The sequence below is a fragment of the Bemisia tabaci genome, chromosome 1 (assembly GCF_918797505.1).
Source record: "Bemisia tabaci chromosome 1, PGI_BMITA_v3".
NCBI classification, from domain to species: Eukaryota; Metazoa; Arthropoda; class Insecta; order Hemiptera; family Aleyrodidae; genus Bemisia; species Bemisia tabaci.
The window spans coordinates 37,465,899-37,489,310 of record NC_092793.1 but is presented as its reverse complement, the minus strand read 5'-3'; the positions used below and the strand labels follow the sequence as shown (position 1 = coordinate 37,489,310).

The following is a 23,412-nucleotide window of genomic DNA, read 5'->3' as shown; positions in this document are numbered from 1 at the left end:
CCGACATTCCAGCTGCTGCGGCATTAGTGCTGATTCCATTTTTGATTAAAGTTACTTCAAATTTTAATCTCGTTTTTCAATTTTTTTCTTTTCTTTTTCAGGCAAAAATTATCCAATGATGTACAAGAAAGAGTCCTATATCCTGCTGTAAACATCTGTTACAACCGACTATGTGAGCAAGAGCATTTTGGTGCCATCGAAATCTTGATGTCCATCCTGAGTGACAGTTTCCAAAGAAATGTGCTCTCAACCGATGAACTGAATCTATATTTCATGAATATGTTTGAATTTAGGAGTCAATACCAAACCAAGCTCAGTGAAGAAACAATTTTGACCATAGAAAATGCTATCATCAATTCTTTTGTTGCCTTGGTTCTAAAGTATTCTGAGCCTGTCTTCCGAACCCTTTTCTATAAAATTTTGGACTGGGGTCTCAATATCAAAACAAATAAGCTGAATGTCATAATATTCTACAAGTAAGTAAATTACTTTCTTCAGAAGTGAAGAGAAGTTCTCTGAATCTCATTTTTCAGGGTGACAAACGAGCTAGCAAGTCCACCCACAACATGCATACCATAATCGGATAGCATTTAGCAAAAAGGAACCAGCAAGATTCCAGTGTTGTAAAAATATTGCTTCTTCATAATTATATAAAAAATTTTCAGAACTAGCTAATAGTTTTTGTGCCTCACCAAAAAATTGTTTAACATGAAGGAAAATAATTGTGTAAATTTTAATACTGTACTTCAATTTTTAAAAGAAAAGAAGAAGTTCCACCATTTTGATAACACTGTAATCATGCTGGTTCCTTTTTGCTAAATGCGATCCAATTATCCTGCATGTGAATCAGTTTATTTTCCTTATGCCATCAAACTCATTAATTCAGGCCATATACTACAAATGTTCAGTGTGCACTATTGTCTGGTGCGTCTTACTCTGAGTTACTGTTTTGGCTACATGAACAATGAATGTGGCTGTTGTAGAAGTTTGGCTGAGTTTGGCGTTTTTATTTTGAAAGAATCCCAAGTCTTGCCTTGTAAAATTGAACTTAAATATTTGATCAGCACAATGAAATTCAACAAGAACTTTCAAAATGAACGCCGGAAATGCAGACCCCATCAACAAAAACGAAAAAAGTAGCACGATACGGGTCAAGCTAAAAATTCTGAAACTTTTCAAAAGACCGTAAGCACGGTTTACTGACTGAAAACAAAATTTTGCATAGCAAACAAGGTAAGAGGACACAATAGGGTGCGTCAAAAAAAATGAAAGTCTGAAATGTTGCGCTCCCCAGGCGGCAATCGATGACGTTTGGTAAAAAAACGTTTTTGCCAAATTTTGGGCTAATTTCAACCATTTTAAATGGTGCCAACGGTCAATTTTGTGGTGAAATTCTGGTTTTTCGACTTAGACCACGATTTTATACAAAAAACCCGATTTTACGCTGAAATCGTGCGTTTACGGGCAAAATGCCACATAACTCAAGTTGTAGAGGATGAAATTTCACTCTAGAAAAACGTCTTTTCAAACAAAAAAAATCAAATCTGACAGGCAAAACGCACTCCGGTATTTTATTTTTTGGTCCTCAGAATTTCTGAGGCCTTACAAAGCACCGCTATTAAAGACTCAATCCTTACCAAATTGAATCGAAAATGGGTATAAATGAACTGTAGGTAAGTGCTAAGGATACACATGTCATCAGAACATCCTCTGTTTTAAAAAAACGTCCCATTTTTTTACGCATTTCTCAAAAAAGTATACGACCCGAAAAGCAGGATACTGAAAAAAATGACCCTGAAAGATACTAAAACTTTACAGGCCGTGCAAGTATTATGTAAGCCACAGGGGGGGGGGGGGGGGGGGTCGAGCCCAGATGTAAGCCTTTCACTTGGAAAAAAAAGAGAATATTCTCCCATAAAAGTCAATTTTGTGGCTATTTTTCAGTTATCTACGTTATCTTTGGAGAAAATTAATTGGAAGGAGGAAGAGTCAAGTTATGCTCATGTAATTCAAAAGGGCGCGGATGGGTTGGCTCACTGATGGCCTTAAGGGGAGGGGGTGGGGTTAAGTTGAACAAAATGGCTTACTTAATACTTAAATGGACTCTAAAGTATTGACAGACGTAAGAGTAAATTGACTTTAGATCAGAGTACCCACTTTAGATGAAAAATAAAACACATCATCGCTCTCATGGTATGAGAAGATTAAAATAACGTTACAGAAGGTTGCCGAAATTCACTTTTTTTCAGAAAAGTGGACTTCATTTGGACGTATTTCTGCCAAACGAAACTACATGCATTACGACATGAGTCCTGAGACCCGTAAGAATATGTGCATAACCGGGCTCACGTCATAATGCACATAGCTCCGTTTGATAGAAATAGTCCATTTATTTCTCTTAAACTGATGTTGTTTTATTATTTTCAGTAGTCCTCAATTATGTTTTTATGTGGTTGACTGCAGATATTCGGTACGTTCATTTTTTTGCATAATTTTTAAACATACTAAAGTGGGTATATTTCAACAAAACTTAGGGGAATTTTCCTCCGCAGCATATCGAAGAGGAGCGGCACATGAAAGAAAAAGTTATCGTGTACTTCAATGTATGATATATTGCGTTCGAAAAAAAGGATATCCAGTAAGTAATAGTGCAGAACAAATTTTTGGACACAATTTTTGAGTGAGGTGCCTACAACAAAAATGTCTTCCTTGCTGAGGGATACTTTTTCAAATTCTCTGTGACAGTAAGGAGTAGAAATTGCTTTTGGTCTTCCTTCGATGTTATTGCATTGTTGAAAGCCGTCATTAATGCCACCGATCTCTCGGCGGCATCATTGACGACTTTCATACTCTTTACGATTTTACAAGCTGCATTATAATTTTCTAGCTGACTCCATTCGGAAGGATGGGAGTTGAGGAAATCCTTAGGGATATTCAGTAGATTAAAAAAATTGTGCGTGTTGGAAGTTACGAAATTTTCCAATGAGATGTTTTTCTTCCTTCTCAATAAGTTAATGTCAAGCGATGCTTTCCTTGGAGGACTAGTTGTTGAGCTCTCTTTTTCCATGGCCTTCACCATGCGAATTTTTGTTTTGAAGGGGACCCGCTCATCAAAAAATGCAAAAGCTACCAATTCTTCGGACAGATACCATAGATGATTGAGTAACTTTTCTAAAGCAGCTGTAGAAATAGGAAGGTTTATTTTTTCATAAGCCAAAAGACTCGATAACAAATCACAGTCATTTTTTGGCGCCATTGCCCCCGACGGCGATTGGAACCAATACTTTACGTATATACAAACAATGAAAGTGCAAATGTCTTTAATATGACCTAACAGTTCTTTGGACATAGTTAATTGTTTCTGAAACATATACATTTTTAAAATATATAAAGCCTTCGCCATCCAGCGGGCATTTGATACTGCTCCAGGTCTTCTGAATCGTACTCCTCTCTCTGGTGTTGCTCCGCAAAATATGATCACAAGTTCTAGAAGCTCTCTGTAATCTTCTCTATGTTTATGTTTCTAGAAACAAACAATACAAAACAGCATCGATGAATTTGTTATTAAGAATACAGGCCCTCAGCATTACACGTGCGCACAGATGCCTGCACGTAAATACTTAACAAAAAGAGAGAAAATTATGTGTGTTAAACTATGGTTGAACTGATGAAACTTGACGCACGACTCGTGATTTGCTACTTCCTACAATTAAAATTAAAGAGGAAGATGTTTTCTAAGTAAAAAAAATGACGTCATCAAAAGCAACGGGTAAATATTGAACTTGATTGATCGAGATACAAGGTCACTTACGTCAATAACGATCTTTAAACTTTAAAAATTAAAAAACTTGGCCAAAAGAAGAAAAAATGTTAATGTATTTTAGTGAAAACTCACCGAAAGTTGCTCGAAACAGAAGTTTAAAAGTTCTGTCTTGATAGGCTGCACATTTTCAAGAATGTCAGGGTCGTCTAGGGCCGTCGTATAGGTGCTTGGATTGATATCCTCCCACTTGTCACGGAAGTTGGTAAAAATAGGATTTTCAGGTTGGTTCCTCTTGCCTATGCGAGAAGTGACTGCAGCATCGAGAAGGAGTTCAGAAACATGATGACGACAAGCACAATATAAGAGACGTTTACCTAAGATTCGCTCCGTACAGACACAAGAACCACTTTTAACTCCAGTGTTTGAGGACGTGGTATCAAAGCATATAGATTTGACTTGCTCCTCTATATTCCACTCCCGAACAGTTTGGCAAATTGCCTCAGCTATAAAGATACCTTTGCCAGAGGGCAATGCAGGTACACTTAAAAGTTGATCAATGTTGTGACCTGTGACTAAAATTGGTAATCGGTCAACCTTTTTCTTACCACCCATCAATGGAGGTAGAAGTTTGCCATCTACATGTATTGTGAGAGGCACGTCAGGATTAAAGTTCTTTTGAATTCGTTGAGCAGAATTTTTTCTTAGCTCAGCTCTTCTTCGTCTCACAGATGCCTCGCTAACAGTTAGAGTCTTCACATCAACACCCATTGATTTAGCGGTTTTTGCGATGAGAAAAGTGGCGTTTCGATTGGAGGTTCTCGTGCGATCTAAAGTTGAACTCAATTCCTCGTCTAATATTTGCAACCGCTTTCTCTTGGGCGATTGTAACTTAGACTCAAAAACACTTCCTTGAGATGACGGTTTAGAATCTTGTGAAGACGATCCTGACAATATAATTTTTTCAGAGAGTCTCTTAGCATATGCTTCGGCTTTTTGCTTTTGTCTTTCTTCCCGAAGGGTACGCTTCTTTTTTTTCATCTGCTTCCGTGCAGCTTCAAGTTCATTTGACGCAAGATATCTTCTATCAGCATATCCTTCACCTGGTAATTCTTCCTGTAACACTTGTTTATCCACCTTTTTTTCCTTTTTTTGCGAGTTTTGATTTTCCCTTCTAGCTTTTTCTTTTTCAGACAGCAAATATGGCCTGTCCTCTACGCTCATACACGCTAAAGCATCAGAACTGTCAATTTCAAATAAATGGTGTAAACTGTTCGTAAAAGCTGCTTCATACTTCGACGCATTTTTCTTATTTACGATTCGTTGAATATTCCTGTATTCTTGGTACAGCTGTATCAATTTTTTTTTGCACTTGTCCTTTCTTAATGATTGAGCGTTTTTGCAGGCAAAGACCCCCTACGAATGAGCAGGCGATCACAGAGCGGGAGTAGCTGGTGGAGCGTGCATGAAGCTCGCTCGGACTCCATGATTATACTCTGTTGCTCTCTCCTCTCCTCTACTCTTTGCACATCACATAATGGCGCCAAGCACAAATTTCACTCTCGGAGAAAAATTAAACTGCTCAGCTCAGAGAATTGACCTTTTTGATCGGGATTAAATTTCTAAAAGAGTTCAAACCAAGTACTAACCAGGGTAATTCTCAAAATTCTTTGGCAAGACATTTTTCTGATATAATTTAAGGATTACCTAAGGAGGGAAAATCTTTAGCATATCTGGAGAAATCACAAGCTTGTGTGGGGGCCCCGCAGCGTTCTGAGGCATTGAAATCAAATTCTAAACGTACCTACTTACATTTTGAATTTTGATGGAAAATAAGGGGGGGAGGGGCTTCATTTATATCTGAGCCATGGGGATGCCAGATGATGAGGGATGAGTTTGAGGGTTTTTGCGCTCAGCAGAGATGTTTTCAGGAGCATTGGGGGAACTAGTTAGGAGGAGGGGGGGAGAAATATTACCCTCTCCTGACTTCAAGAAATATGAGGGCTTTTGCTAAGTTAGCTGTGTTGCTAGACTTTCATTGTGGAATTTGTAATTCTACCAAAAATATTTCCATGTGAAGATGAACCATCAAGCTAAAAATTTAACTCAGCATTTGCACAAATTTATAAATTTTTTTTTGTGGCACAATGGTACAACTTCTGGGAAACATCCTGTTAAAGGTAACGAGGCACTTAGCATATTTCTTGAAAAATTTGCTGAAAAAATATCTTTGCACATTTCTGCTTTTGATAACTTACCTACAAAAGTACATAACGATCCAAAAAGTGGTGAATTTTACCAGTCAGGCATCAAGGGGTGAAATATGGGAGCATAAATATAGCATTAGGTACCTAAGATGACATTTGAATCAGTGAGTTCGAAAATACACCAACTCGGAAAAAAAATTTTCAGGAAACACCTAAAACTTCGCAGCGGGCGAAGAAGTTAGTTTAAGAAAAACTTTTTTGGTGCCAAAGGACGCAAGAAGTACTCTAGAGACTTTAACGCACCAAGTTTCAGATACTGATTTTTCATAGTCTGCCCTGAAAAATTTATATTTTTTGACCTGAATAACGCTTGAATATTTATATAACTTGTTGGCACAAGGTATACTGAACCGAAAAAAGAAAACCGCATAATCGGATAGTCACCCGTTTCCCTTGATCGGCCAAAAATTGGTATTTCCAATGAAATTCTTCGATTCCTCCCTTTTCCCGTCGCTGTTTCGAGCACTTCCGATTGCAATTTCGAAACATCCTTTTGCGTGCAGATGCTCTACTTATCCATAAGTGTTACTAAACCATAAAAAAGTGAAAATCGAAAAAAACCCGTGTTGGAGTGTTTCCGAACTCACTGATTCATTTTACATAATTGGAAACATGATTATTTGGATAGATAAGGTGGGGAGACGGCAGACGATAGGATGGGTTAGAGTAGGTATTGGTTAGAGAGTGCTCGAACTGCTCTGAGTTCCCGTCGCGCCACGCAGCCATCTTGCCTGCTCATTCCGAGGGGGTCTTTGCCTGCAAAAAGTAAACATCTTTCTTAATGTGGGACTTCGAGCCTTAACCCAAAAAGGTATCACTCTGTCAATGACATTTTCCACACTTTGTGACAGATATTGTTTTTTAACATTAAGTTCGTACAGTAAATTACTGAGCACTTGCCCTCTAGACGGATACTTTTCGGCAGTAATTTCCGATTTAGGCTCTAAAAGCTTCGCATACTTCTTTATTCGCATCTTTAATCGCACTATTCCGCAATCCGATATCTAAATTTAAAACTGCACGTTCACTGTGTAATGATCTTTAAATTGCTTGCTGCATCTTAATTTGCACTCTATTGCCACTTCTCGATCAAATAAAGAAACTCACACACTATTGCGCGAAAGAGAACGTCAGCGACACCAAGACTGAGGGCACAAAATATCGGAGGGGTACTGAAGGTGCCTAGCTGTTCACCCGTCTGCGGTTTCAAGGCGTTATACGTAAGAACAGTTGATTGGCCGCTCAGGCGACTGGCGGGGAAAGTGGTGGGGATAGCTTCATCTTCGTTGACCTTGAAGTCGAAAAATATTCTCCCGCCCCGCTGGTGTGTTTAAAACTCCTCGAGACTAGGCATGTATGCAACTGGTCAGACATTCGCGCGGCGCACCGCGGCGGAAGGATTGCGCTGCAGTTATAGTGACTTGGACAGACGGTTTTCATCTCCACCATTTCGTCCACTTCTTCTCCTTCTTACTAAAACGTTCGATTTTTCATCTGAAGAAAATTGACTCGAACCTCTATTAGTATCTTAACTTACCAACTATGTCGAAGGCAATAATTTCAGTATCCTGCTTTTCGGGTCGTATACTTTTTTGAGAAATGCGTAAAAAAATGGGACGTTTTTTTAAAACAGAGGATGTTCTGATGACATGTGTATCCTTAGCACTTACCTACAGTTCATTTATACCCATTTTCGATTCAATTTGGTAAGGATTGAGTCTTTAATAGCGGTGCTTTGTAAGGCCTCAGAAATTCTGAGGACCAAAAAATAAAATACCGGAGTGCGTTTTGCCTGTCAGATTTGATTTTTTTTGTTTGAAAAGACGTTTTTCTAGAGTGAAATTTCATCCTCTACAACTTGAGTTATGTGGCATTTTGCCCGTAAACGCACGATTTCAGCGTAAAATCGGGTTTTTTGTATAAAATCGTGGTCTAAGTCGAAAAACCAGAATTTCACCACAAAATTGACCGTTGGCACCATTTAAAATGGTTGAAATTAGCCCAAAATTTGGCAAAAACGTTTTTTTACCAAACGTCATCGATTGCCGCCTGGGGAGCGCAACATTTCAGACTTTCATTTTTTTTGACGCACCCTAAGGACACAATCATTGCATATCATATAAATTCCAGGCATGTATAGACAGTGACAGGGTAAAGAGTTTGAGATTCTCGACGGCACAGCAAGCGGCGCGGCAGCGCGGTCTATATAGAGCCGTACTCATGCGAACAGTGAGGAAGCGCGCTATGACGCCCACACGCCGCGGCTATTTTGGGGGTCTAGGAGTGCTTGGAGAAGAAAAAGCATAAGAGACTCTTTTTGTGCAGAATTTAATGAGGAACATTTTCCCAATCACTTGCAACTTGCCATCTCCAAGATACAGCTGAAAAACCGATTTTTCTTAGCCTTTTTTTGGGAGGGGGGGGGGGGCAAGCACAAGTTATATCAATGGGTACTTTTAGCCTGTGCCTCTTTTGACCCTTACAAGTAACTTTAGCCGAAAATCGCTTGTATGGGAATTTTTTCCCCTAATCTGGAATACTTGATCTACTTTGACTGGCTTAAAATGCTCACTGGTGTAAGAGCACTACTTCAAGACTGATTGGACATTGCAATCTTTATAGGTGGAAGACGCGTAGCCCAAAACTTTTGAACGGTTGAAATTATCAAAATGCAGCTTGTTGGAGTTGATAGAATATGAAAAATCAACAATTCCAAGGGTCATTTTTATCTTTTGTTGCCAAATTTGACCAAAAACTCTCATTTTTTAAATTTTTCTTAGAGTAAAAAGATGGGTGAACTCAAGCCAACGATATGTGTAATAATCTCCCACTTTTTCTCCAATATTCTTTCATATCCTGTTCTTTCTGTTTCATTTTTTACAGAATAACACATGCACTATCGCAGCGATTACAGGCACTCTTCACATCACTGGCCAATAGCTTATTCAAACCCAGTGTCAAGTACCTGAACGAAACAAATATAACTAAAGCCGACCCTGAAAATGGGAAGGACACGTCCAATTTGTTTTTCGAATCTGATGTCGAAAAGTCAGTTCTTCTGTTGGAACAAGTTTTGAAAACTTTGTTGAGCGTGTTCACTTTTGATTTGTATCGCTTTGCCAGCAAAGAAAGATTCGAGCGTTTTGAGATTTTAGTTCAGCCTCTAGTTGATCAGGTAAATATATTTTTAATTATTTATTGGTTTTGGTTAAAGACTCATTGATCATATTAACCTCTGAATGTAAGCAGTCTCATGACTTGATATATTTATACTGAAGAGTCTAATCTGAAAAGCGGGTTTTAATTAATTTTCACTAGTAAACATAAGTTATTTTCCTTGTTGCAATGTTTCTTGAGAAAACGTGAACCTTGAAAAGTGTGCCTGACACATTGCTTGATTACATTTTTTTAAGATGGATGCTCTGGCAACGCTGGTAGTGATGTCAAATCGAGGATTCAACATTTTGTTCACTTTACATTAAGCTCTCATCCAAGAAAATTTTCTCATTCAAGTTCTTATGCTCTGACGAGAAAGTAAATAATCTAATTTATCAATTTAATTGCATTCTGTAAGAACTAATACTTCAGGCTCATTTTAGAAACAATGCTTGCATGTCTCTTGCATGAAGGAACGTCAGGGTGTTCCATTTTGTACAGGAAAAAAAAATTGCGAAATCCGACGGAGATACTTGCTGAAAAGTTTCCCTCTGGTCAGAAAATAATCACAATAAAATCTCAGAGTCGTAGCTAAAGGTTAAGTGGTCCTGCAGGACACCTAAGTGGTTTTTACCGATTTCCTAATTTAACAATCTTGGCTATCTCGCAGATTTTATTTCGGAAAATGCAATCGAGCTAGAAAGTCGGAAATGTAGGTATTGAGACTTATGATCCTAAACTTCAAGAGAAAAATATCAATTTGGACTCCCAAGGCTCACAAACCCTTCGTTTTTTGGCTCTCAAAATGCTAACAGTGAATGCTAACCACGTATCTCGTTTGCTGTGTTTAAAAATCTACGCTCGCATTTTATTTTTTTGAAGTAAACCTAATCAATATCATTCCTTGAAATTTTCACAGAATTTTCTCCGCACGAAGAGGAAAAATCACAAAAATTTTCAAGACTGAACATTAAGTAGTTTTTCATTTAAAAAATAAAGTATGACAGGAAGTCGGCGACGCCGCAAACCGAGATACGTGGTTTGGTAGTTTCACCGTCGATATTCATGTATATTATCTCCAGAGAAGGGGGGGGGGGGGGTTCAAACCTGCTTCATGGTTGCACAACTGAGAGGAAGGGGTCTCTGAACCCAATTTAACAACAAGCCAGACATAATCTAGGGTTGACCACATAGTAAATAAGCATTTGGTGGAGCTTAGCTGCGAAAGGTAGCAGTGGCAGAAGTATAGAGAGGATCCTGGTTTTCCGTTGCATAAGAGAGGGGATTGGGAGAGGGGCCTCTTCTCAGTTGTTTGGATGCCTGCATTGCAAAACCGCATGCCTTGAAAATCAATTCTCATCTAGTTCCCTCCATGGTGGTGGGCAAAAAATGAGTGAATGGAGATGTTGCATGTGTGAGGAATTTGCAATTTGACTGTTGTTTCTTAAATGAAAGTTCTCGAGAAACACGATGGTGCTACTGGTTTTCTCTGAAATAAACTCCGAAGCTCAAAAAAAGCTCTCAAGTTGAGGCCAAAATGGAGGCGATATCCCACCCTACCCTGAGAGTCCACGTCTACGTTAAGACAAACTCTCCATGCAAAGATAGGGAGCAAATACATTATCAGGGTTGCCGTGTTTTCAGTTTTGGAGTCCCCAAATAAAGTGGCAGCCCTGTCAATGTATTTGCTCTCTATCTTTGCATGGAGAGTTTGTCTTGATGTAGATGTGCGCGCAGGCACGTGATTTCAAGCGCGCAGGACGGAGAGCAGCTCCGGGTTGTAAAGCCGGAGATGGAAGCTCATCCGAGCGCTTGAGCTGGCTGGACCAGGCGATGGTCGCCTAATGGGCAGGCAATCCGCGACAGTGGGCGCGGCGTCTCCAGGTTGTGCGCTTGAAGCGCGGTAAAGACCCCTAAGGGATACCCCCAGGGCTTGCCTGAGCGAATCGCTCCGGCGGATACCGCTACGACGCGATTGCGGGTTGCTCCGTGCAGTGCTAAAAGCTGCCAAGCACGGGAGCCACTGTGCAGGCAACAGCGATGCGGCTTGACTGCGAAGCAGCAGGATGCAACCGGGAGCCTTGCGCTGTGTAGCTGAACAGCTAAGCGCCTTTCAGGACTTGGTCCAAAGTGCGGATATCGCGTCTGGTGGGATGGTGATGACCGGTTGTTAATTTGTGAAGACCTGGAAATAACTATATAGGTGAAAAGTCCGCTTAACGGATACCGTTATGCGGGATACACTTTGCGGGCTCAATCTGCGGTAGAAGGTGTTTACGGTGATTCACACTTTTCATGGGCCGCGCCGCTGGGATGCCTAAATGAGATGACGGGAAAGAGCGGCGGAACGTCTGAAGCTAGGTGCGTCAATGCGATCTAGCGGACAGCCGCGTCGCGAGGTAGGGCGCGCGGGTCGCGGGGGAGCACGGCAGCACGGTGGATCGAGTCAATGGGAGAGGTCGGTCATGGAGCGTTGCGCTTCCAATGTTACGAGGATAACGAATATTCCTGGTCATTTGATCAATTATGTACCATCAATCTCATGTAATTTTTCGCGTAGAATTCATTTTTGATGTTATTTTTGGTGAACAACGTACCTGAAGACCCGTATTTGTGCATTATGTCGGGAAAACTATACAGGTGCAAAGTTTAGGCGTCTGTGTTTTACTTCGTAGGGCGGAGTTTTTAATTTTTCATGATGGAAGAGGATAAATTATGAATAAAATTATGAAAACTTACTAATAAGTGTCACAAATACGCAAAAATACCTCCCCAGTTATGAGCTGCTGCATCAGATAAATCATTCCCTTCACTGCAAAGTTAATTTCGAAACTTTGTCATAAGATATCATTCTTATGCATAAAGATCGGTGAGAAAACAAATGAAATACATTTATGAATTCTTTGAAAATATTCAAGATCACTTTTACTTTAAATTCATATTTACATTTAAAGGACGGAACAGGGACTTAGAGCAGAAAAAACACTAGATGGCTAGAAAAAAAAGAAAAGAAAAAAAATTTAAACATGCATGTAACAGTCATCTGTCATCTGCTTCTCCTTATTGTTCTTCTTCTTATTCAGTTCCCCATCACTCTCATCCTCGTCTTCCGCTCTCAAACCGCATCAAACTTAAAAAACAAGCGACGCAAAAAACCGCAAAAATTCCACAATTTCCCGGACTTGTAACGTACTCGCAGTGTAATTAGTTTCGTACTAACTGCACTTTGTTTACATCGAAATAGGTGAAAAATTAAAAAATATGTACGTATTTGAAAGAAGCATCAGTTATCAGAGTTCACCAGTGACCGGTCGCGCGCGATCGCGGAGGCCAACAGATAAAATGGCATCATAGTCAGGGGCCAGGCAAGTAAAGGGGGGGGGGGGTTTCTTGCTAAAAGTTTCCTCAAGCTATCTACGCATACGTCCCAAAAAAGCTTTCTATAAGGGATATGAAGGGATGTCCGAGTGAAAATATGCCCGATTTTTTTTTTTTAGTTCTCCTATAGATATGTAGTTTAGGAAATAATGAAAATACGAAAAACGGGCCAAAGAGCACGTCTTGATGGTGAAACTTGTTTTTCAGTTTCCGATGAACAGGAATCATACCTACCTGGGTCATTTAGCAGTTACGAGAGTTCACTGGTCGCTTGGTTTTCGAGATAAAGCTCGCGCGCAATCTCGGAATGCAACAGAAAAAGTGACGTCACGGCCAAAGTGGCGCAAAGTGGCACCCAAATTTTGCGGGATCGTATTCTCAGGACTCCTACGAACATGCCTATACAAATTTTTCTGGCGGATGGTGGCGGATGGGTAGTTAAAAGTTTACCTTAACTTTTTTTTTCTGCATTTTGATATAAGCACATTAGTGCAAACATAATCATTGAAAAAATGGGCCGAATACAAAAAATTATTAGCGGTATGTGTTCTCTAGACTCTGGAAAATAAGAATCAATTAATGAAACCAGCATTAATTTAAACAGAAGCAAGCTAAGTGCCGCGGCAGCTAACCGGTCGCTTGATTTTCGAGATAAGGCTCGCGCACAATCTCGGAACGCAACAGAAAAAGTGACGTCACGGCCAAAGTGGCGCAAAGTGGCACCCAAATTTTGCGGGATCGTATTCTCAGGACTCCTACGAACATGCCTATACAAATTTTTCTGGCGGATGGTGGCGGATGGGTAGTTAAAAGTTTACCTAAACTTTTTTTTTTCGCTTTTTGAGATGAGCACATTAGCGCAAACATAATCATTGAAAAAATGGGCCAAATACAAAAAATTACTAGTGCAATGTGTTCTCCAGACTCTGAAGAACAAGAATATGTCAATGAAATTAGCATTAATTTAAACAGAAGCAAGTTAAATGGAATAGAAAGACTCGGACGATTTGTCGCTAAAATAAAAAGTTACGCAAAGCCCCTCTTTGATGCCTTCTGTCACAAAAATGAACATGTTTCGTTCCAAATCAATGTCAGATCCTTAAAATATAACTCTTGAGGAACACTTTTGACCCTTAAAAAATGCGATTCGCCCGAATCGCCCATGACCGACCTGTACCATTGACTCGATCCACCGTGGGCCGCGAGAAGAGGAGCGCGGCGGGGAGGGGAAGCGCGGGTCGCGGGGAAGAGTGCGACCGCGGCGCGTTGCCGGCCGGCGCACTATGGTCCTAATAGCCCGATTTAAGCGACATTAAATCAGATGTGTATGTTTAAACCTCTCAACATGAGTTTTTAGGGGTTTTTTGGGTCGCTGACAATGAGTGCGAATATGCAAATATTTTTCCGGAAAAAATCCATTTTTAACATTTTTATACCTTTACATAACTGTGGTAATATTTTGTACAGAAACATCAAATTAAGGCACATACACCATGCCAACGCGGTAGTGTAGTGGACATCGCGTCTCACCCATCTTTTGAAGGTCGCGGGTTCGATTCTCGGGAGAATTTTTTTTCTTTTTTTTAAGCTTAAAAATTAAATTTTGCTTTGGATGGACTATAAGGAGCTAATAGTAGAACTTCGTCAAACACTATTGTCAAGGGAACTTGAAAAAGGCAGCTCAGGATAATACTTCAACGTTTCATGGCTCCAGAGGCTTACTTTTAAGTCCCACCGATCGGCCGTTTGAACTCGTTTTCGTCTGCCAAGTTAAACTTAAGCTTAAACATATCCATTTTGATAGACTATGTGTTTGAAACATGGTAAAACGTCAAAAAAAACTTTTACAGGGCCTCAAAGTAGCCTCCCAAGGCGATTCTTTGCTGTTCCTGAGCTCAGGTTTCAATTCCTCCCGATCAGCTCCATCAACTCGTATTATTCTGCCTGGACAGATTTAGGCTCTAATGCATTTGATTTCATAGAATAAGAGAATGGAACATGATAAAAGTCATGGTCATTGGCATATGATAGATGATTGTAGTAAGTGCTAAGAAACGCGAAAACGTCATTTTCCACGAGAAATAACTTGAGGCGATGGTGGATGATTGATCTGCCACTCAGACTAAAAGGTAGTCTAGAGTCATGAAAATAACCTCCGAGTAAAATAATTATGAGGTGCTCAGAGGTGCAAATTATGTTTTTTGGATCATACTTTTGCGATTTTATTGAAAAACTGACTATGTCTTAGGGTTAATCTAGAGCATTAGTTATGATTAAAAAAAAAATAGTTTCAGCATAAAACATCTTAAATTTACCTTATATTTTGTGAATCAAGTGCCCAAACACTTTCAGGTGCGGTGAAACAACGAAAACAAGCCCGTAAACACAGCACTGCCGCTCGGTAACTGGAATCGAACTCGAAAGTGATCCGCGCGCCGCACTTCCCAAGCTTGTCACATCTTAATTAATGCTTCAATCGAGGTGATATTTTACAGGAGTCTTCTCTACAGTATGTGCTATCCATCTACGTCTTAAAATCGAACTTTTTCCAAACTTCATTATTTCGATTTATTGCCGCTTAAATCGGGCTTTTGGGACCATAGTGCGGTGGTGACATTGGCGCTGGCTGGACCCATGTTCACGGCGTGAACAGTAGACGTGGACTCTCAGGGTAGGGTGGGATATCCCCTCCATTTTGGCCTCAACTTGAGAGCTTTTTTTGAGCTTGGGAGTTGATCTCAGAGAAAACAAATGGCACCATCGTGTTTCTCGCGAACTTTTACATAAGAATCAACAATCCAATCGCAAATTCCTCACACATGCAACATCTCCCTTGCAAGCTTCGGGTTTTATCAAATGTAAAAGCCCTGTGTTCTGTTTATAATATGTCTCTTTAATTCTTGCATTCTGGCCCATTGTTCAAGCTCAAATAAATGGAGATCTATTTTCTCTTTTCAGTTGGAAAACTGCATTGGTAACTGGCAGGATCGTTGTGAAAATCTGCTGATTCCTTGTATCGCTCAAATGGCCGTGTCAGCTGGAGATGACAATCTCTGGAAGCCGCTCAATTATCAAATTTTACTTAAAACTCAGCATACTAATCCTGAGGTATGCAGCCAGTATTTTCTGCCTAACTACCTCAATATTTCAAAAGTCAGTGTGAAGTCGAAAAAAACAATTTCTCGCTAAGGCATTATTATTTCAGTCTCATTTTGACTTTCTTTTCTTCCAGCACTAATCAAATAATTCAGCAGATTTAACTCATTTTTTTTTTCTCAAGAAAAAGCATCTCACTAATGCCTCTTCAACTTTCCATGTATTCGATACCACTACTTTGAAGATTTTTGCCTAGGAGTATGAAAATTGATGTTTCCCACTACACATTGAAACGAGAGAAGCTGACGAACGGCTTAAGGCCTCAAAAAGGGGAAGGTTCTGGTGAGGTGAGGTAGCGGAAATGAAAAGCCCCGCTTGCGGAGAACTAAAAGAGAATTTATTCACTCAACATGGCGGGTGACATACACTACAAACAAGGAAACAGATCCTCGAGATCTGGATGAAAACTGGAAAAGAGAAAACTGCATTGGCGAAAGAACAAAAAAGATGGGAAAATCGGGCGGAACCAAGATCGTCGATCGGCCGAGAGCGAAGCGAAGCACTGACTGAAGAAGATGGCTCAGCTGGTCAGCGAACTTGGTTCAAGGAGAGGGTGATGTCACTGTCACTCACAACTCGTAAGATGGGAGTGGGGGGAACGGAAACAGTCTCATCATGTGGTATTATAGGTGGCAGTAGGCATCAACCGGAAAAAAAAAAAAAAAAAAAAGCTACAGATAAGAGAGATGCTGTAACCTAACGAGATATATACATGCACCAAACAGTTCAATAGGGCTTGATCGCATAGTTGGTGGTCCTCTTTGTCCCTAGTCAAGTGCAGTCCCAAAATGCAGAGTAAAACCTGAACATCCTATCAAAATTGGGAAAAATATGCTCATTTCTGTTTTTGCCCACCTTTTTCGCAATTGCCTGTGTCACACTATCAAAGCTAGCCATCAAAATATCATGGTTAGGTGTTGTGATTGGCTAATTCGATGACTTGGACCAATCACAGCACTTGACCTTGACATTTTGATGGAGTATTTTGATAGTGTGACACAGGCAAAAGAGTTGAATATTAAAAAGGAATGTAAGCTGATCTGACATATTCGGACCTTATTAAACTGTTTTGTTCGAATTGTTAAGCAAATTTAAAGCCCATGAAAGGCTCGGCCACAAGAAAGGTGATGATTTTTTTCAAAATGACCTTCTGCTACAATCATAGGAAAAACTCCTTTTAAAGTGTTCATATCAAAACCAGCCTTCGAATTGAAGAAATAACTGTTTGAAAAATCGAAATCAATGCAGTGGAAGGGAGAACGGTAAATAAGTGAGCCGTTTTTTTACCGATTTTAAAGTTGATCAGTTGTCACAGCTTTGGAAACTACTATAACACAAAACATACAAAATCAGGAGAGATTTTTAGTCTGTGGACTTCTACGATTGCATTTTTGTAAACTCTCTAGACTTACATAAGCGTCGAAAGGTGAATTGATTATATCTGCTTTGATTTACATCGAGATATAAAGTGCAAACAAAAAATGCAGCCTTAAATGTAAGTAAAAATATTGTGGTACGATTTTATCTCTAGCCACCATGATCAGGATCCTGCAGTTATTACACAGAAATTTGTAGGTACTGCATTCTTATGGCCAGTCAAAATACAGTATGTGGACAGCCATCAGATCATTCAAAAATTGCTTTGTACCACATCTCTTGTACAATTTGGCAACTCCCCCGGTATATATTTTAAAAGGAAAAGTTGAATTCGGATTTGCCATAAATTAATATGCACATTAGAGCATTCATTATGAATTCTTCAATAGGAGCTCCTTAAATATCGCAACCTCTAATTTTTCTTGTCTGGTTACAATGGTGGCTACATCCTGAAATAAAAATTTTTTGATTGAAGTTTGCCACTTATATACTGGCAGAGCTTCTCTTTCAAATTTGCGCTTTATCCAAACCAATTCTTGGGAAACTTCTAGTCACAAGTCGAGCTTATTTTCTTTTTGAAATGAGAGGAGAATTCTCTATAATTTCATATTTTATTATGAGCATTGTTCCAAACAAGTAAAAAACCCGTGGGAGCAAGTTGAATAATATTTGTTAGTGCAGGAGTAGGCGTCTAAAAGATTGTGGCACTAGAAGTGTTGGATCATGCTATCAGCGCATAGTGTCTCTCCTACCCTTTTCACCCCAATCACCGTGCAAATCACCCACACACTGTGAGGGTCTGCATTTTGGCTGCATGCAATTGTCTAATCAATGTGCATAGTGCAGATAACCAACAATATTTTACCCTAATAATATGGATCTGGTGTGTATGTTTTTGAGGGGATTTTAATTTTCGTAAGATTATCTAATCCTATTCCATGTTATGTATGATTTCAGGTGCGCAAAGTAGCATTGAAAACAGTTTGTGCAGTTGCAATAAAATTAGGAGACGACTTTGCACCATTGTTACCAGAAACCGTCCAATTTCTGGCTGAGTTACTCGAAGATGACGATGAAAGCGTTGAAATGTGTTGCAGGAAAGCCATTCAGAACCTAGAGAAAAGTCTGGGTGAATCAATATCAGAACTGTTTTAAGTATGTCCTCCTCCAGCCTTGTTTTTATATTAGTTTACTAATATTACTACACTACTTGCACCAACAGTTAACTACCCACGATTCGTAGGATCAGTTTTTGATACCATAAATGTATATCACGTATCTACATTAGTTGGGTCCTGACCAAAAGAACTTGAAATTAAAGATTGGTTTTCCTTGTGGTTTAATGTGTGATAGCTAGGGGCAATTTTTTGAATTCAGATGAAGGTTTGATCACTTTTTATGGTAAACAAATTGATAGGCTCAAAAACTTGTTGCAGAATGCTACTTGCAAATAAAACTGTATTTTGACTTGTTTGGGATGTCAATAAAATAAAGTAAAACTGATTTAGAAACATAACGGTGGCCAGCCATTTTATTGATAAGGAGGTGAGGTTACCACGCACATAGGTCGCGCAGCTGACCGTACAACCTGTCTTTTTGACCAACTATTTGAGGCGATTGGATTGATACCAACAAAACTCTACACAAAATAGAGGGAAAATGTCTGATTTCATCGAGGAATTCTTTCAACAAGTCGACAACTGCTGCAAAATGAACTCAATCCAATTCTTAACTATTAAGTTAAAATGGATATCTTGGCGGACCTACTGTAAAATATCCTCCATGCTTAAGCCGAAATTCGCCAGAAATGATGCCCCGGTTCTTACCAGCTCTGCAAAGAAAAAAGAGGGGGGCAACGGGGGTTTTATGGATGTTTCCGTCCGTAAAGTGGGCGGCAATTCCTGTGTTGCAGTTCTCCGACTGGGCGCAGCGTTTCAAGGGTCCGCGTTAAGTTCTACAGTGGTTTCGGGCATCATTTGTGGCGATTTTCCCGGTTTTTACCCGCTCCGCAACCAAAAATGAGGGGGGCAGCGGGGTTTTTTTGGATGTTTTTGTACTTTAAGGGGGTGGCAGTCCTTGTATTTCAATTCTCCGACTGATCGCAACGTTTCAAGAGTCCTCCTCAAGTTGGACATTAGTTTCGGGCATTATTTGGAGTGAATTTCCCGGTTTTTACCCGCTCTGCAACCAAAAATGAGGGGGGGCAGGGGGCTGAGAGTTTTGAAAACTCACTTTAAAGTCGCAGGCTGCCTTTGCGTTAACATTGGCAAGAAGTTCCACTCGGATTTGATGCTAAGTTTGAAGCTCTTCCGTGACTTTTCGCATTTTAATGCAATGTTTCATTGTATCAGGCCCACCCCCCCCCCCCCCCTACGGGAGGGCTGCGGTGGCCCGGGGGCAATATGAAGACTTCGATATCAGACTTGGAGTATTCGAGGACTCTTTGAAAAGAGAAACGGTATGTCCAAGAGCCGCCGAAGCTAATCTAAAAAATGAAGGTACGGACCCCCTAAATAACCTTTGGACCCCCCTAACTTTTGACAGGGGGGTCAGATCGACTTCCGGTTTGCGCCAAAAATTTTCTTTTTTCATGCTCTTTCTAACGATGTATCACATTATGGGGGTTGCCATTTGAAATTTTTGAGTTGCCCCCCGCCCCCTGGGGGGGGGGGGTGAAGAACTGGAAAGTACCTCAAAAAGTTTCCCCCTCGATATGAGGAAGGACGCCACAAACCGCAAATCGATATCATAATTAGAACTAAAGTTATGGCCAGTGGTGCGTAACTTTTGAATAACCCTGTATGAGGGGGGACCCAAAAAAAGCTAACCTCGTAACTTGGCAACGGCAACATTTTCGGGGTTCTACCGCTAGGAAGTTAGGAGCCATGAAGAGTCACTAGGTCACATTTTATTTCGTTTTGGAAAGCCCTTGCATGAGGGGTGTTCAGTGAGCTCGTCGTTTTTTAAGATAGGTGATAACTCTCTTAAGCCTTTGATTAAATCTTGCATGGAACATGCTTCACCAATAAATTTAGTGGGCAAATGTCTTTTTTTCGTTTTAAAGTGTGATTTATTGTTCAGACATCGACCGGGCTCCAAGCGGCCTTCAACGTCTACAATGATAAATAGGGGATCAATTCAGCAACAACGCGTCTTAGGCCCAATTTTCTCACAGCTATGTTTTGAATATTTCTGTATGACAACCCAGTGATGTCTGCTAGTTAGCTAACTGGTCTCCACCGATTCTTACTCGCCAAAACGGGATTTTTTTTTAATATTTTTGCTTCTAGTCGTTGACGGCGGCTTTCAGCGAGTAGGACATTCCAGGCGATACGGCACCACTTTTAAAACGGGAAAACCACACTTACACATAAGTTTTTGATGAAACTTGTCCTTCATAGGCAGAACTTCAAAAGATTGACAGGGAAAATCGTGATTTTACCGAGTAAGAAAGAAAAATTGGAGCGCCAAGTGTTGCTAGTGAAATTGACCCATCTTCAAAAACGACGAACCCACCAGACAATCTCTGAAGCTGAGTCTCGCCAAAATGAAAGAAAACTTTCCACGACGTTGCGATTTGGCCCAAAAGCTCTTCATAGTTCCTACTTACACCTCCTGGCGTTAGAACCCGGAAATTTTCCACCATTGCCAAGTTACAGCAAAATTCCGGTTTTTTGGGTACTTCCTCGTCAGTTGCACTGACTATCTGATCCACACGACTGAAAATCGTGAAACGGGTTGTTAGAAGAATTATTTCACCACATAGTAAAAGCCCGAATTTTGACTGCTGCAGATGATACTCGGGGAGTGGGTTATCTGTAGCTCCTTATACCCACATTATTCCAATAGTTTTGCATTCTTTTGGTTACAGAGTGAAGTTGCTGGCTGATCACTTTCAAGGTCATTCAGCATTTTGACAAACCTTCTGTCCTCTTGTGAACAAATATTTGTCTTCTCTGGATACATTTAATAACTTCTCGTCTAGATCTCTCATTGTTCAACAAGGATTGGGATTCTCTCTCAATGTTTCCAAGCGTCACCCTTTTAAACCATTGTATTTTCAGTATATAAAATTTGTTTAGTGTTGCACATTGCGGCACAAGCGCATATGAATCAGTGAGTTCAAAAACATACCAACTTGGAAAAAGTAAATTTTTTAAGAAACACAAAAAACTGCACAGTGGGTGAGAAAGTCGGTTAATAAAAAAGCTTCTTGGTGCCAAAGGAAAAGCACTTGGAGACATGGTTAAAGACCAAGTTGAAATGAATGAGTCATTTTTAATGACAGAGTTTTAGGCCTTAGCAAGTTGCTGAGTTGGTTTGTTTTTGTTCTCACTGACTTCCACATACTCATCTTTTTTGGTTTGCCCTAAAAAATGTATATTTTTCTACATGTTACCCTTAAATATTTTTATAACTTATCAGTATAAGATATGTTGAACCGGAAAAAGAAAACCACAAAATTAGATCTATGGCCACCCGTTTTTCTTGAGAGGCCCAATATCGGTATTTTCAATAAAATACTAAATATTCTCTCTTTTTGATACTTTTTTCTGACAAATATTGTAGTTGATGACACTAAGTACCATGGAACTAAGTTTTGCAAGCTACTGACCCTGGAAAAATCCACTGCTCCCTACTCCTCCCCCCACCCTGAAATGAAATAGAAAGGCTCAATAATAGAGCGTGTTGTCTTTCTCACCACCCTTTTCCAGCCGCCGTTTCGAGCACCTCGATCACTGTTTCGAAATTTCCTTCGCCTGCAGATGCGTCCACCCATAAGTGTCATTAAACCGTAATAACGTGAAAAACGGCAAAAAACTCGAGTCGGTGTGTCTTCGAACTCACTGATTCATTTATATTACATGGACGTCTTCTGTCCTGTTTGTTCCTATCTGTCCCCTTTTAGTAAGACTTAATCCAGTTTAGTTGTTTATCAGCACCTGCAGTTCATTTAAGATTACCAATCTGATAAAAAGGATGATGAGATCCAACGAACTATGAGTGTATCTAATCCATTCCATCATTACCGTCATGGTAGCCTCGTTGTGCTTCCTCGTTGAGAATAGTGACAGCAAACAACCGTGTAAAATAGCAAATTTTTGTTCGTCAACTGTCTACAAAATCCGTAAACAGTATTTGAAATACATCATCAAAACGAATTTTCGTTCTCCGGTTGTGATTAAATGGGTGGCCTGACCTTTCTCAGCAAATCATCTGTAATTAAATGTAATTTAATTGTCATTGACAGTTTACGATTTCGTAAACGTGCTCTGGACCACGTTATTGAACCTGTTGACGACTTTACTTGAGAGAGTGAAACCCATCAACAATCCTGTAAACAGGCCACCAGGCTCTGATTGGTCAATGAAAATACCAACTCCGTTAACGTGCAGGATAACTGTCTGAGCAAAAATTTGCTCAAAAACAAGAGGGGATGAGTGCACGAAGGGGAAAACAGGGAGAATAAGGAAATGCAGTTCAAGAGAAGTGATTCGGAAAGTGGATCATAAGTTTTGCTGTGTGGTCAAAGAGAGTAGCAATCACGACCGATTTTTTGAAATGGAGTTTCCTAAAAATTTTACGTATCTAATTTAAAACCCTCTAGTTCTGAGACAAAAAAATTGTTTTATTTGTATATAACATCGGGTATACATGAGAAAATAGTACGTGTGCCAAAATTGGCATCATTTCGAAAAGAACAGCAGTAAGGCTCCTTTATTTTGCCGGAACGCAGTATTTCCTTCTGTCAAATGCAAATTGTCACTGTTTCCTGCCAAATTCTAACCTGAACTTACTCATCATCAGAACAATTTCTATGATTAATTTTTTTTTTGTTGAAAATAACTGACAGTTAAAAACTAGCCAAAATACGAATTTAAGCATTCTAATATACATTTCCTCTACAAAATACGTTAAACTCGATTTGCGCAGCGAAAATTACTGATATCAACTCCTTACCAAGATGTGAACGTTTTTATGCAGCACTGGTTAAAGAAATTAGAATTTCCCTTTCAGAAAAAAAACTCACACTTTATTTGAATCAACCTGCTCACTAAATCAGTTTGAACAATCTTCGCAATGAGCAGTGTTCCTTCCTCAAGGAAGTGTTGTTCCTTCCTTTCCAATTGTTGTTCTAAGTGTACGCAACGTGAAATAGCTGAACCGAGGTGCCGTGATTGAGGTTGTCATATTTAGTACCTACGAGACTGTAAGGTAGGTCGAGACCTACTGGTATTAACGTTTTGTGTGCTATTTAACTCGGGTCGATCATTGTTCTTTCTATGAGTGGAAAGTCTGAATTTATGCGTGAAAAAA

General features: G+C 39.8%; 2 protein-coding genes across 2 annotated transcripts in view; one reads left to right on the top strand and one right to left on the bottom strand.

Annotated features, from left to right (window-relative positions):
* The window catches only part of l(2)k09022 (HEAT repeat containing 1 homolog l(2)k09022), a 125,476-nt gene extending 103,847 nt beyond the window's left edge, over positions 1-21,629 (top strand). Inside the window, exons 24-28 of the mRNA XM_019058500.2 lie at positions 102-476; positions 8,911-9,202; positions 15,520-15,669; positions 18,052-18,249; positions 20,966-21,629. Of these exons, the coding sequence (XP_018914045.1) occupies positions 102-476; positions 8,911-9,202; positions 15,520-15,669; positions 18,052-18,249 (1,015 nt within the window). The 3' untranslated portion in view covers positions 20,966-21,629. The remainder of the gene's footprint in view (positions 1-101; positions 477-8,910; positions 9,203-15,519; positions 15,670-18,051; positions 18,250-20,965) is intronic.
* Positions 495-8,878, bottom strand: LOC140224630 (uncharacterized). The gene is made up of 2 exons (XM_072300591.1): positions 3,896-8,878; positions 495-3,523 (listed from the first exon to the last, which is right to left on the bottom strand). The coding sequence occupies exons 1-2, from the start codon at positions 4,982-4,984 to the stop codon at positions 2,690-2,692; spliced, it is 1,923 nt and encodes a 640-aa protein (XP_072156692.1). The 5' UTR covers positions 4,985-8,878; the 3' UTR covers positions 495-2,689.
* Positions 21,630-23,412: the final 1,783 nt, after the last annotated feature.